Source organism: Chiloscyllium punctatum, chromosome 11 (assembly GCF_047496795.1).
Source record: "Chiloscyllium punctatum isolate Juve2018m chromosome 11, sChiPun1.3, whole genome shotgun sequence".
Taxonomy (NCBI): domain Eukaryota; kingdom Metazoa; phylum Chordata; class Chondrichthyes; order Orectolobiformes; family Hemiscylliidae; genus Chiloscyllium; species Chiloscyllium punctatum.
In genome coordinates this window covers 84,588,573-84,603,210 of record NC_092749.1, presented here as the reverse complement: position 1 = coordinate 84,603,210, position 14,638 = coordinate 84,588,573, and the positions used below count along the sequence as shown (strand labels likewise).

Genomic DNA, 14,638 nt, shown 5'->3' with positions numbered 1-14,638 from the left:
TAGACAAATCAACTGCTATAAGTTTTGATTTTCTTTCCTTTCCTCCTTGGATGAATTTGTTTTGTTTTATTGTTCATTTATTATGATAAAACATCTCTCCCTTGTGCTAAATTCATCTCTTTGCTGTAGTATCTGAGTCGGGGGTGCACCAGGTATTTTGCCAACAAGGAATCGGACAAACGGATTCTACAGAATCGCAAGAGCCCACAGGTAAAGTACTAACAAATAGTGAAATTTGCGCCTGCCTCGAGCAGGGAGCTAGCACAGTACGTCTCATCGGCTGCATGCTGGTTAAATTTAAATTTTCAGACAGCACATCTTTTAATTTTAATCTTTTGAAACCCATGACCCAATAAGTGCTCAAAATTTGTTAAGCTATTCAGAAGTGTGTGAACACCTTGTGTACAGGTTAAGTTTTGTTGCTCTGTTTTAGAATGCTGTTGAGCAACTGCAGAATATTTAAAGAAACATTGCAAGGTATTGAGATCATTTACATAAAATTTTAGCTTTGTACAGTACAAATGTTAGTGAATATGGAACTAAGGTAGGTAAATGGAGAGTAAGATGCTGCCTGAACTGCTGTGCTCTTCCAGCACCACAAATCCAGAAAATGGAGAGTAGAGACATTGGATGGTGGGATGGGTTCAGGAGGCTGAATGAGTTATCTGGGCTCAAAAAATGACGTGCTGCAGACAGAAGAGGTTGGTCACTGATGAGGGATTGGTTGATTTTATAAGAGACCAGGGATAAATTCAGAGTCTGACTAAAGTTTTGGGGGAAAGGGGCTTGTGCAGCAGTCAAGTTTTGTTAGGCTTGGCCTAATTTCCTGAGATGAGAAAAGGTTATTCCCTCACATCACTGAAGGTGAAAGATTGAACTAATCTCTGATTGCAATATGCCAGTTGTATGAACGAGAGGACACTGTGTAGAAACTGAACACTGAACTTGAGCAGTTGACAGTCATAGGTCTGCTGAGTGGGTTTTATCAGTGTTTGGGTAAGGGAAAAGCAGTTGTTGCTTTATTATGATATACATTGCCAAAGAGAATTGAAATGGTTTTATCTGGAGAGAAAATGGAATGATTATATGTAATGCTCAATATTTGCTATTAATCTGCAGTACAAGAATTAGTGTATTGTGCTGTGATATTTTCAAACCATTCTGTAAAAAAAAAAGACAGTATTTAACTTGAGCACGACTTAACATCTTCAATTTTCATGGCATCTGTCGATTGAGTTCTGTCTTGTGTTTGTTTCACTGAATGTAATTATACCGTTGAACATCTGATGCATTTTCTGACATTTTGATGAATGTAGCACTGTGTGAGAGTAGGTGTGTATATCATGTTGAGTAGTAATTTCTGTATCTTGTTCTAATAGCTGTAAGCCTGCATACAACTATTACATACAGCAACCAGTCTGGAGTAATTTGCTCACTGATTTTTTTTTTCTCTCTGTTGCGTTAGCCCTCAGCACCTCTGCTTGTGCTGGTCTCTGAATCCATAGTTATTCATTGTATCCAACTAATATTGAATATGCTTCTTTGTCTCCATTACCTAAATATCACACCTCACCAATCAACATGTACAATACTGTTGACAACTTATAATTTGGAAAGATTCCACTGTTCACCAGTTCAATTTTAGTTATGCAGAATAATTTTCATTGAAATTCCATTTGCAATTTCTGCTGACTATACTTATCAGTTCAAGAAAACAACTTTACCAGATTATTCTGTATCAGTTTTGCTCAATGTGGAACCAATTTTAGGAGGTCATGTTTCGTCGTCAGTTTTAATCAATATTAAAAACCTTTCTGACTTCATAGAGTCAGCATGGAAACAGACCTCTGGTGTCTGTACCTTAGAAAATGTTAAATTTTTTAGGTTTTGAGTGGGAGGGATTGAATCAATTTTGTGTTGTGGCCTGATTTAGTTGATCTTGTTTTTATTACTCATCCCATTTGTATCTTGTTTGATGTCCTCTCCATGAGAGAGACCGTTTCTTGGCACAGATAGCAGCTTATGTGATATAATTCACTGCAATAAATTCACATGCAAATGACATGAATCTGTTTTAAATGAAACAATGTTACTGAAGTAAAATCATCTTATTTTCTTTCCCCTTTTAAATATCAGGAAGAAGAGGTGATCAGTTTTGTTTCTCATGTATCTGAAGTTTGTATGATGTAACTGTCTGTCAGTCAATACATTTGCAGATGCTTACATCACTCCTGTGTGGTGTAGTTGACGTTGCATGCATCGATCTTTCCACTAGATTAGTTTTTTTTTGTTTGGTTTATGCCAACATGGTAAGGGGTAAATTCTGTAGTAAGTGTTTAGTAGTAGTTTCTTATTTATTTTCTTGTTTAGTGGTGGTCTTTTTATTTTGGCATTTTGTCGGAGATGGAAGCAGGCAAGATGACTTGTATGTCAAACATCAGCTGCAGTTGAAAGCTGTTTTAATTGTGTTCTGTGGGGTTCTATTTCTGATGAGATGAATATTTGAAGCATAGACAGTATTGTGCCATTGTGCTGGGCTATACAACTGCAAGAGGAGTTTTTTTTTTGTCTCTTAAAAGCTTGTTTGTATTTGAATATGTTTTTAAATCTGTTTTCAAAAATTGTGCCATTTTTAAAAAAAATGGAATCCAAAGTGAAAGTTCTGAATTGATCATCAAAGTCGAGGGCAAAGAATTTACGAGAAGCACATGCCCTGCACATATCAGTCCTGACTCAGTGGGTAGCACTTTCATCTATGAATTACAAGGTTCCAGATTCAGTTCCTATTCCAGAGTTTGAACATGAGGGATGCTGCACTCTTGGGTGTGTTGTCTTTCAGAAGAGCCATTATACCTAGGTCCCACCTGCCCCCTCAGCTGGATGCAAAATAAAAAGCAGGAGAGTTATCCGTGGTATCCTTGTCAAAATATATCCCTCCTTCAAGATCATAATGACCAGCTTATCTATTTTCAGTCACCTTGCTGTTGTGGGGATTTGCTCAGTACGATTTGGCTGCTGAATTTCCTACTTTCAAAGAGTAACAGCATTGCAAAATTCCTTAATTAATTGTAAAGCATTTTAAGATGCCTGGTGGTCATGAAAACCTCTATATAAATGCAAGCCTGCTTTTTTTTCTGTTTCAAAACCACCTTGTCTTTTTGAAAACAGCTGCTTGATAGAGAGAAATTCAGGAAGATAAATGCAGTTGACATTTCTCCATCTAGAAGACTTTTTTGTATTTCCTAATCGAGACATAACCGTATGTGTTTTGCACTCTTTTTACATAGGTGTGTTTTGAGGGTGGATGAATGTCCCCGTTCTTGAAGTGAAAGAAAGAATGTAGAACATGACAACAGTGCAGTAGGCCCTTCGGCCTTTGATGTTGCGCCGGCCTGTGGAACCAATCTGAAGCCTATCTAACTTACACTATTCCATTCTTGTCCGTATGCGTATCCAATGATCACTGAAATGCCCTTAAAGTTGGCAAATCTACTACTGTTGCAGGCAGTGCATTCCATGCCCCTACTACTCCTTTGAGTAAAGAAACTACCTCGGACATCTGTCCTACATCTATTTCCCCTCAATTTAAAGATATGTCCTCTCGTGCTAGCTATCAGCATCCGAGGAAAATGGCTCTCACTATCCACCCCATCTAACCCTCTGATTATCTTCTATGTCTCAATTAAGTCACCTCTCAACCTTCTGTCTAACGAAAACAGTCTCAAGTCCCTGAGCCTTTCCTCATAAGACCTTCCCTCCATACTAGGCAACGTCCTAGTAAATCTCCTCTTAAACCCTTTCCAAAGCTTCCACATCCTTCCTATAATGCGGTGACTAGAACTGTACGCAGTGCTCCAAAGGTGGCAGCACCAGGGATTTGTACAGCTGCAGCATCATCTCGTGGTTCAGAAACTCAATCCCTCTACCAATCAAAGCTAACACAGCATAGGCCGCCTTAACAATCGTATCAACCTCGGTGGCAACTTTCAAGGATCTATGTCACTGGACACCGAGATCTCTCTGCTCATCTACACTACCAAGAATCTTACCATTAGCCCAGTACTCTGCATTCCTGTTACTCCTTCCAAAGTGAATCTCCTCACACTTTTCTGCATTAAACTCCATTTGCCACCTCTCAGCCCAGTTCTGCAGTTTTGATAACTGGTTGAAAGAAAACAAAGCTAGACTAGAGATTGGATAGCATCTCATTTAAGATAGATGCTATCAAGACTAATGGGAGCTGAACAGAACTGACTACATCAAAATCCTGTGGTGATGGACTGAGTGTAGAAGCAAATCTGATACGAGTGAGAGAAGTGGGACTGGAATGGAGATGGGGCGAGAGATGTGGAATCTGATTTCATGAATTTGTGATATATGGAATGGAACTTTGGATTCTTTGGAGATATTTTGATCTGGATTTCCTCATGTGCATGGTGAATCAAACGTGCTTTGTCAAAGCAGGTACGTGGGTATTATGAATTAAATCACAGGAATGGGAATTAGAAGCAAGTGGAAATGTTTTGAAGGCACAGGAATCCAAAGCAGAAGAGGAGAAATAATTTGTGTATCTGAGAGTCTGATCATAGAGCTGCCCTTGAAGTGGACAGTTGTGGAGAGACATCAAGGGTGATGCAGTGATCTGTGGTAGAGTTTAGAAAAGATAAGTGATCATTTGTTGACTTTGCGTTCGAAACGTCAAGTGTAAATAGCATTTTTGAATGATGCTTTTCTAGGGAAATGTGTGTAGATATCTTGCACTTTAATTTGCCACCTTGCACTCATCATTATCTGTCATGAATTTGAATTTTGTATCACTTAGCAAACACTGCTTCTCCCTTTATTTTCATAGAAATGAGCTCTTAAAAAAAAATTGTACACTTAATGTCCTAGCTAATTGCAATTTTTACAGATAGATAAGGGCATTTTAGCAAGAAATTTTTTAATGCCTGCGGAGAGTGCATGGGGAATATTTTTTGATCTGAATTTCCTCATGTACATGGTAAATCAAACCTGCTTTGTCAAAGCAGGTACTTGGGTATTATGGATTAAATCACAGGAATGGGAATTAGAAGCAAGTGGAAATGTTTTGAAGGCACAGGAATCCAAAGCAGAAACAATGTAAAAACTGCTAAGTATTACAAATGATTGTCAGTGGATCTAGCTTCTTAAAGAGTTTCAGTTCAGGCAAATATATTATTTATTTCTTGGTGTGTGCATGAGAAATTGATGTGCCAGTTTGCATGCATATTATAGTTTTGGCTGAAACATTCTGGACTGATTGTGTGCATGTTTCTTTTTTGATAATATGTCCTTGATCCTGTTTGATGTTAGCTGATGTGGTGGATTTTTTTTCATTGTCTCCTTCCAGTGCCTTAAAGAAGGCTCACTGAAAGATCCCTTGTTGGATGACCATGGTGATTTCAACCGCATGTGTGTTGCTATGAAGAAAATAGGGCTGGATGACGGAGAGAAACTTGATCTGTTTCGTGTAGTTGCAGGTGTTCTTCACCTTGGAAATGTTGACTTTGAAGAAGCTGGAAGCACCTCAGGTATGGCAACCGTCTCATTGGTATGGATGCAGAGTGCACTGTTAGTATGGTCCAGTCCAGTGGTCGGAAGATTATAATATAGTGTCACTTAACTGGCTACATGTCAGACAGTAAATTATTCTAATAGCTTGTCTCATGGGTTGTTGGAAAGCCAACCACTGAATGATGAACTTTGACACAAACAGAATAAGGCCTGATTCGAAGAGGGAATTTATGTGAACAACACCTGCATTAATAGTCTGTAGTCATAGAGTCATACAGCATGGAAACAAACCCTTCGGTCCAACCTGTCCATGCCGATCAGATATCCCAACCCAATCTAGTCCCACCTGCCAGCACCCAGCCTGTATCCCTCCAAACCCTTCCTATTCATATACCCATCCAAATGCCTCTTAAATGTTGCAATTGTACCAGCTTCCACCACTTCCTCTAGCAGCTCATTCCATACACGCACCACTCTCTGCGTGAAAAAGTTGCCCCTTAGGTCTCTTTTAATATCTTTTCCGTCTCACCCTAAAACTATGCCCTCTAGTTCTGGACTCCCTGATCCCAGGGAAAAGACTTTGTCTATTTACCCTATCCATGTCCCTCATAATTTTGTAAACGTCTATAAGGTCACCCCTCAGCCTCCGACACTCCAGGGAAAACAGCCCCAGCCTGTTCGGCCTCTCCCTGTAGCTCAAATCCTCCAACCCTGACAACATCCTTGTAAATCTTTTCTGAACCCTTTCAAGTTTCACAACATCCTTCCGATAAGAAGGAGCCCAGAATTGCATGTTCCCACATATTCCAACAGTGGCCTCACCAATGTCATGTACAGCTGCAACATGACCTCCCAACTCTGTACTCCATACTCTGACCAATAAAGGAAAGCATACTAAACTCCTTCTTCACTATCCTATCCACCTGTGGCTCCACTTTCAAGGAGCTATGAACCTGCACTCCAAGGTCTCTTTGTTCAGCAACATTCCCTAGGACCTTACCATTAAGTGTATACGTCCTGCTAAGATTTGCTTTCCCAAAATGCAGCACCTCGCATTTATCTGAATTCAACTCCATCTGCCATTTCTCAGCCTATTGGCCCATCTGGTCCAGATCCTGTTGTAATCTGAGGTAACCCTCTTTGCTGTCCACTACACCTCCAATTTTGGTGTCATCTGCAAACTTACTAACTGTACCTCTTACACTTGCATCCAAATAATTTATATAAATGACAAAAAGTAGTGGACCCAGCACCGATCCTTGTGGCACTCCACTGGTCACAGGCCTCCAGTCTGAAAAACAACCCTCCACCACCACCCTCTGTCCCAACCTTTGAGCCAGTTCTGTATCCAAATGGCTAGTTCTCCCTTTATTCCATGAGATCTAACCTTGCTAATCAGTCTCCCATGGGGAACCTTAGATCACATCTACTACTCTGCCCTCATCAATCTTATTTGTTACTTCTTCAAAATAAGTTGAAGAAGTTTGTGAGACATGATTTCCTATGCTCAAAGCCATATTGACTATCCCTAATCAGTCCTTGCCTGTTTAAATACATGTACACCCTGTCCCCCAGGATTCCCTCCAACAATTTGCCCACCACTGAGGTCAGGCTCACCGGTCTATAGTTCTCTGGCTTGTCTTTACCATCCTTCTTAAACAGTGGCACCACGTTTGCCAACCTCCAGTCTTCCGGCATCTCACCTGTGGCTTTCGATGATACAAATATCTCAGCAAAAGGCCCAGCAATCACTTCTCTAGCTTCCCACAGAGTTCTCGGATACATCCGATCAGGTCCTGGGAATGTATCCACCTTTAACCGTTTCAGGACATCCAGCACTTCCTCCTCTGTAATCTGGACATTTTGCAAGATGTCACCATCTATTTTCCTACAGTCTATGGGCGGCACGGTGGCACAGTGGTTAGCACTGCTGCCTCACAGCGCCAGAGACCCGGGTTAAATTCCCGCCTCAGGCGACTGACTGTGTGGAGTTTGCACGTTCTCCCCGTGTCTGCGTGGGTTTCCTCCGGGTGCTCCGGTTTCCTCCCACAGTCCAAAGATGTGCAGGTCAGGTGAATTGGCCATGCTAAATTGCCCATAGTGTTAGGTAAGGGGTAGATGTAGATGTAGGGGTATGGGTGGGTTACGCTTCGGCGGGGCGGTGTGGACTTGTTGGGCCGAAGGGCCTGTTTCCACACTGTAAGTAATCTAATCTAATCTAATCTAATCTAATCTATATCTTCCATATCCTTTTCCACAGTAAATACTGATGCAAAATATTCATTTAGTATCTCCCCCATTTTCTATGGCTCCACACAAAGGCCGCCTTGCTGATCTTTGAGGGGCCCTATTCTCTCCCTCGTTACCCTTGTGTCCCTAATATATTTGTAAAAACCCTTTTTGGATTCTCCTTAATTCTATTTGCCAATGCTATCTCATGTCCCCGTTTTGCCCTCCTGATTTCCCTCTTAAGTATACTCCTACTTTCTTTATAGTCTTCTAAGGATTCACTCAATCTATCCTGTCTATACCTGACCTATGCTTCCTTCTTTTTCTTCACAAAACCCTCAATTTCTTTAATCATCCAGCATTCCCTATAACTACCAGCCTTCCCTTTCACCCTGACAGGAATATATTTTCTTTGGATTCTTGTTATCTCATTTTCTAGTCGTCCCTTTACCTGCGAACATCTGCCTCCAATCAGCTTTCGATAGTTCTTGACTAATACCGTCAAAATTGGCCTTTCTCCAATTTAGAACTTCAACTTTTAGATCTGGTCTATCCTTTTCCATCACGATTTTAAAATGAATAGAATTATGGTCGCTGGCTGTCACTCAACTGCCCTGCCTTATTTCCCAAGAGTAGGTCAAGTTTTGCAACTTCTGTAGTAGGTACATCCACATACTGAATCAGAAAATTGTCTTGTACGCACTTAAGAAATTCCTCTCCTTTAACACTATGGCAGTCCCAGTCGATATTTGGAAAGTTAAAATCCCCAACCATAACTACCCTATTATTCTTACAGATAGCTGAGATCTCCTTACAAGTTTGTTTCTCAATTTCCCTCTGACTATTGGGGGGTCTATTATACAATCCAGTTGATCATCCCTTTCTTATTTCTCAGTTCCATCCAAATAACTTCCCTGGATGTATTTCTGGGAATATCCTCCCTCAGCACAGCTGTAATGCTATTCCTTATCAAAAATGCCACTCCCCTTTTCCCCCCACTTCTCCACCCCCCTGCCAATACTACCTCTCTTGCCTCCCTTTCTATCCTTCCTGTAGCATCCTGGAACATTTAAGCTGCCAGTCCTGCCCATCCCTGAGCCATGTTTCTGTAATTGCTATGATATCCCAGTCCCATGTTGCTAACCATACCCTGAGTTCATCTGCCTTTCCTGTTAGGCCCCTTGCATTGAAATAAATGCAGTTTAATTTATTAGTCCTACCCTGTCCCTGACTGTTTGACTCGCTTCTGTTCTCAGCTGTACCTGTCTCAAATTGATCTCTTTCCTCACTATCTCCCTGGGATCCCCCCCCCCCCCCCCCCCCCCCCCCCCCCACCTTACGAGTTTAAATCCTCCCAAGCAGTTCTAGCAAATTTCCTTGCCATTATATTAGTCCCTTTCCAATTTAGGTGCAATCTGTCCTCCTTGTACAGGTCACTTCTACCCCAAAAGAGATTCCAATGATCCAAAAGTGTGAATCCTTCTCCCATACACCAGCTCCTCAGCCATGCATTCATCTGCTCTATCCTCCTATTCCTGCCCTCACTAGTTCATAGCACTGGGAGTAATCCAGATATTACTGCCCTTGAGGACCGTCTTTTTACATTTCTGCCTAACTCTCTGTAATCTCACTTTAGAATCTCAACCTTTTCCCTTCCTATATCATTGGTTCCAATGTGGACAATTACCTCTTGCTGGCCTCTCTTCCCAGTGAGAACATTCTGCACCCTTTCTGAGATATCCTTGATCCTTGCACCAGGGAAACAACACGCCATTGTGCTGTTTCTCTATTGGCCACAGAAATGTCTGTCTGTACTTCGGACTACAGAATCTCCTAACACAATTGACCTCTTGGAAGCTGACGTACCCTTGTTGCATTAGAGCCAGTCTCGATACCAGAAACTTAGCTGTTCGTGTTACATTCCCCTGAGAATCCATCACCCCCTACATTTTCCAAAACAACAAACCTGTTTGAAATGGGTATATCCGCAAAAGACTCCTGCCCTAGGTGCTGACCTCTCTCAACCTTCATGGAGTTAACCCATCTATGTGACTGTATCTGAGACTCCCCTGCACCCCCCCCGCCATAACTGCCATCCATCACATACTGTCACTGTTGCAAATTCCTCATCGCTTCTATCTGTCTCTCCAACCGATCCACTCGATCTGGTAAGATTTGCATCCAACAGCAATTATGGCAGATATAATCCGCAGTAACCCTTAAACACTCTTGAAATTCCCACATCTGACAAGAAGTACATATCACTGCAAAGGCCACTTTTGCTCCTTCACAATCTACAGACCCAGAAAATAACACCGTCTTGTTCCTCTATAAACACTACCCCAAGTTAAATTAACAGCGACGGCTTGTATTTTAAGTTTAATCAAGAGACTTATCTCCAAAAACATTATAATCAAGAAAGAGCCCACTAATACAGCCTTTCTCTTGGACAGACTTAAAACAACAGTTAACTTATCTGATTCTGTGTCGTGAACTTCGCCCAAACTGGTCCCTCCAAGATAAGTAGTGAAATTCACTGTTTGTTAATTTTCCCAGGTGCACTCCGATGTCGAGTGGTTAAGGCAATGGACTAGCAATCAATTGGGATTTCCCCAAGGAGCTTCAAACCCTACCCTTTAGGTATCCTGATCTTCCAGTTTTTAAAATGACATCCTGCTGACTTAGTCATCATTCAAATGCCAGAAAACCTGTCTAAACACACCCATATCAAGTGGGGTGGTACAGTGGCTCAGTGGTTGGCACTACTGACTCACAGCATCAGGGACCTTGGTTCGATCTTACTCTTGGGACAATGTGCAAACACCACACAAACACCAATGTGTTTGTGGGTTTTCTCTGGGTGCTCTGGTTTCCTTCCACGGTCCAAAGATGTGCAGTTTAGGTGGATTAGCTGTGGGAGATGACTGGTTACAGGGATAGGGCAGGGGGGTAGGTCTGGGTGGAATGATCTTTGGATGATCAATGTGGACTCAATGGGCCGAATGGTCTGTTTCCATATTCTGGGGATTCAATGCATTCTATAGCGGCCTATGACTAATTGTATTTAAATTTAAATTTTGTTTTAAATTAAAGTCTTGTTGCTCAATTTTCATAAGTGGTAGGTGGGCTCTGATATTTCAGTAATTTCACTAATTCAGGTGGTGTAGGTGATGTTTCATCAGTTGCTCCTCATCTTAAAATCCCCAGAAGTTAGCCTCAGATTTCGGTACTTTGCGTTGTTCTGTGTGACAGCATGAACACTTTGTTGAAATGCCAATCTGTTGGAATTGAGGGCAGGCAGGTACAAAAGGTTTCACATTAGGAGGCCACAAATCCTTTGGAAAGAGCCTCATGGACCCTGATACATCACTACTCATGCAACTGGGAGCCACAATAGAAATTGTTTTAAAAACAACAAAAAAAAATCAAAGAGCTAAATAGTGATAGAGGAAATGAAATAAGAGAAATAATAACTAATACATGTTAATTAAAATTAATATGTAGCACCAGTAAAGACAAATGTTACTGTTCCCATGTCCTGATACTCCATGCATGGCTGTAACAAAAATAATTGTCAGTTTAGTTCATTGTTTAGGTAAATGCTTTGGCTCAAGCATTTGTCCATGTTACCTCGGAGTTTGGGTGTTGAGAGTTCAAGCTCCACAATCACCTGGTGGAAATGCATCACATAGAGCAATAATTCAGTGCAGGACTGAGTGTTGGATGGAGTGTTAAATGGAAAAGCTATTCTTTGCCAAGAGACTATGCATGTTTGGCAGTCAATAAAAATGGAGTGCAGTGAGCAATCTTTCCCCTGAAGTAATAGCATGAAAAACAGATTATTTGCTCACGTTTGAAATAAATATGTTGTTATAAGGTTGTATAACTAGATGTGAAATGATGTATTGGATTTCCTCAGGACATGCAAAATGCTCTCTAAATATGAATCCGTTCACTCCTGGAAATGTATCCAATGAATATTTAACCATATTTTCAATGTGTAACACATTTCATCTATCCAAATTTTTTCTCTTGTGCACATTCAATAAATATTTTTGCTTGTTTTAGTTTCTCTAATGACTAAATAATGTAAGTAAATATAAATAAATATTTGTGGTGCTTATCTGCTTGATTGTATTGTTATGTACTATCACTTTTATGAAATTTATAGGTGAAGAGAATTTATCAACATTAGAATTAAAAAAAATGAGCATAATTTATATTGGAGTGTACATCGTAACTATACTTTCAGTCTTTAATTGTTAGGTGGCTGTGTCCTGAAGAACAAATCAAGTCAGTCACTCGAGCACTGTGCTGAACTGCTGGGGTTGGATGGCGATGACCTGCGTGTTAGTCTGACCACTAGAGTAATGTTGACCACAGCTGGAGGTGCCAAAGGCACAGTTATCAAGTAGGTAAACTCTTCTGTGCTCCATAATCTGGTAATTCTGGTGTTTTTGAGGAATGCCTTTAGTAAGGCTTAAGACTGTTGTCGTGATGATTGTGGTCATCTGTACTTCTAAGTACAGATTTCTGATCAGTGCTCCCGAATTTCTCATCTTAAATAATCAAATGTCCAATCTGTTTCTTGAGACCTTAGACAATGATACAAGACACACACTGATCTTTGAATTTCAAGTTCATTGGTCATAATTCATAATTTGATTTGGTTTATTTACAATTAACGTTCCTGATTTCTACATTCAAGAACTAAGTGGTTTTAATACTGAAAATAAGGGAGAAGTTCATTAATACTTACTTTGTGGAAGGTTATTAACAGTAATCAGAGTGTTTACTGTTTTCAGTTGCTTTATAATTACACCATGCATCTGGGTGGATTTTGTATAGGCTTTTAATGTTGAGTAGTTAAGAAGTTGGAGTGTGAAGCAAGCAATAAGACATGTGATAGATGCTCTTTTAATAGGTGAGCTTGTGGAAGTCAATGGATACAATTTGAGAAAATATCATGCAGTACTCATTTACTGCCACTAGAGATCTGTATTGTACTTTCTGTGAAAATAACTGCTGAGAAGGAGCAACCTGCAAAAAGCTGCTGTTCAATTCGTGATTTTGTCGAGTAGTAGTTGTGTCTAGTTGGATGTTATTATAACATCTAGGCCTACTTATAGTTCTAAATAAAAATCCATCTCTTGGAAAGTAATTGGTTTGTCACCTTGTTTCAGTACTGCTCATAGTGTTTGTAAACTACTAATATGCTGAAGTATTGTGGCAAAAGCATAATGTGAAGTAAAATAGATTTGGAATAGATTATGTAATTTCTCATTGCATGCACAAATTATTTCAAGTCCTACAGGCGATATGATGGCTCTGCGATTAGCACTGCTGCCACACAGCTCCAGGGACCCGGGTTCAATTCTAGCCTCAAACGACTGTCTGTGAGGTGATTGCACGTTTCTCCCTGTGTCTGTGTGGGCTTTTTCTGGGTGCTCTGGTTTCCTCCCACAGTCCAAAAATGTGCAGATTAGATGCATTGGCCATGCTAAGTTGTCCATACTTTCCAGGCATTGTGAAAGTTAGGTGGATTGGCCATGGAAGATACAGGGTTACAGGGATGAGAATAAGGGGCATGTGAGTCTGGGTGAAATGTTTTTCGGAGAGTCGGTGTGGTCTTGCTGGGCCAAATGGCCTGTTTTCACAATGTAGGAATTCTTTGACTAGAAGCCAGCTTGCTGACTTAGCATTAGCATTATTCCTAGCCATACCTAATGTTTGGCCCTCTGCTTGCTGCAACAAATCTGTAGCTACTGATTGACTCAACTGTGCCCTCATCACCATCTTTAATGTCTGACTTATCAATAAAATCATAACTTTCACTGTGTCTGGCTGTTGCCAAGATCCTGGTAATGGACCAACCTTGATGTCACATTTGTTTATGCGATGAGCTTCTGTGGCATCCGTGAAATAACTCCATGAAGGCCGATATCCCATCACCAAGTCACCTTTTATTTACACCTGCATAGTACAAGACATTGACCCAGCCAGCTCAGAGCTGGCTCCTCGAGTGAATAGAACCCCTAACACACCTGTTTATTATTGTAAGCAAACAGCATGTGGCCAGTGAACTGTAACAAGTGAAGCTGGATAAGGCCAACACTTACGTGGGCACTCCTGTTTATATCTGTCAGCCAGGACACTCTGGACCAGGTTAACAGCCCCAGATGGGGAACAAATATTCTGAGGTCCACCTGGCTGACCTCTTTCTAATTGCAACAAACCTTTTGCTACCTCTTAATATTGAGATATTCCTGGCTGCTCTGTCTCATTCCATGCCCTATAAAGTTCAAGTTATTTGTAACTCTGCTGCTCATATCCTTACTCTCATGTCCAGTTCTCCTATCATTCATCTGTGTGTTGATTTATTTATATTAGCTCCCAGTCTTTACTTTAACAGTTTCACCCCCCGTTTACATATCTCGTCATGGCCTTGTCCCTCCCTATATCTGTAATCTTCTGCAGCCTCACAACTCTCTGCATTATCTGTGTTTAATATTGGCTTCTTGTGCATCTCCAGTCAGACGGGTTCTTCCTTTAGGAGCTGTGCTGTCAGTTGTTTAAGCCCATTGTCTGGATTTCATTTTCTACTCCGAGATACATCCTATCGTGTTTTGTTCCTTTAACACGCTACTTTAAACTTACCTCTAACTAGGCATTTGGTCATCTGACCAAATATCTCCTTATGTGAATTTGTGTCATATCTTATTTTAAAATGCTCCTTGGGATGTTTCATTAAGAAAAAGGCTCTTTTATAAATATACAAAAACGGAAGTTGCTGGAAAAGCTCAACAGCATCCATGAGGAGAAATCAAATTCAACGTTTTGGGTCTGGTAACCCTCCCCCAGCACACCTTTTTCT

The 14,638-nt window shown here is 40.8% G+C and overlaps 1 protein-coding gene across 7 annotated transcripts in view; it reads left to right on the top strand.

The window, feature by feature from the left end:
- myo6a (myosin VIa) overlaps positions 1-14,638 on the top strand; it is a 256,768-nt gene that overhangs the window by 158,379 nt on the left and 83,751 nt on the right. For all 7 annotated transcript variants that reach the window (XM_072581151.1, XM_072581145.1, XM_072581147.1 and 4 more), the window contains 3 exons: positions 130-210; positions 5,372-5,552; positions 12,031-12,175. In XM_072581151.1, coding sequence (XP_072437252.1) covers positions 130-210; positions 5,372-5,552; positions 12,031-12,175 — 407 coding nt within the window. The remainder of the gene's footprint in view (positions 1-129; positions 211-5,371; positions 5,553-12,030; positions 12,176-14,638) is intronic.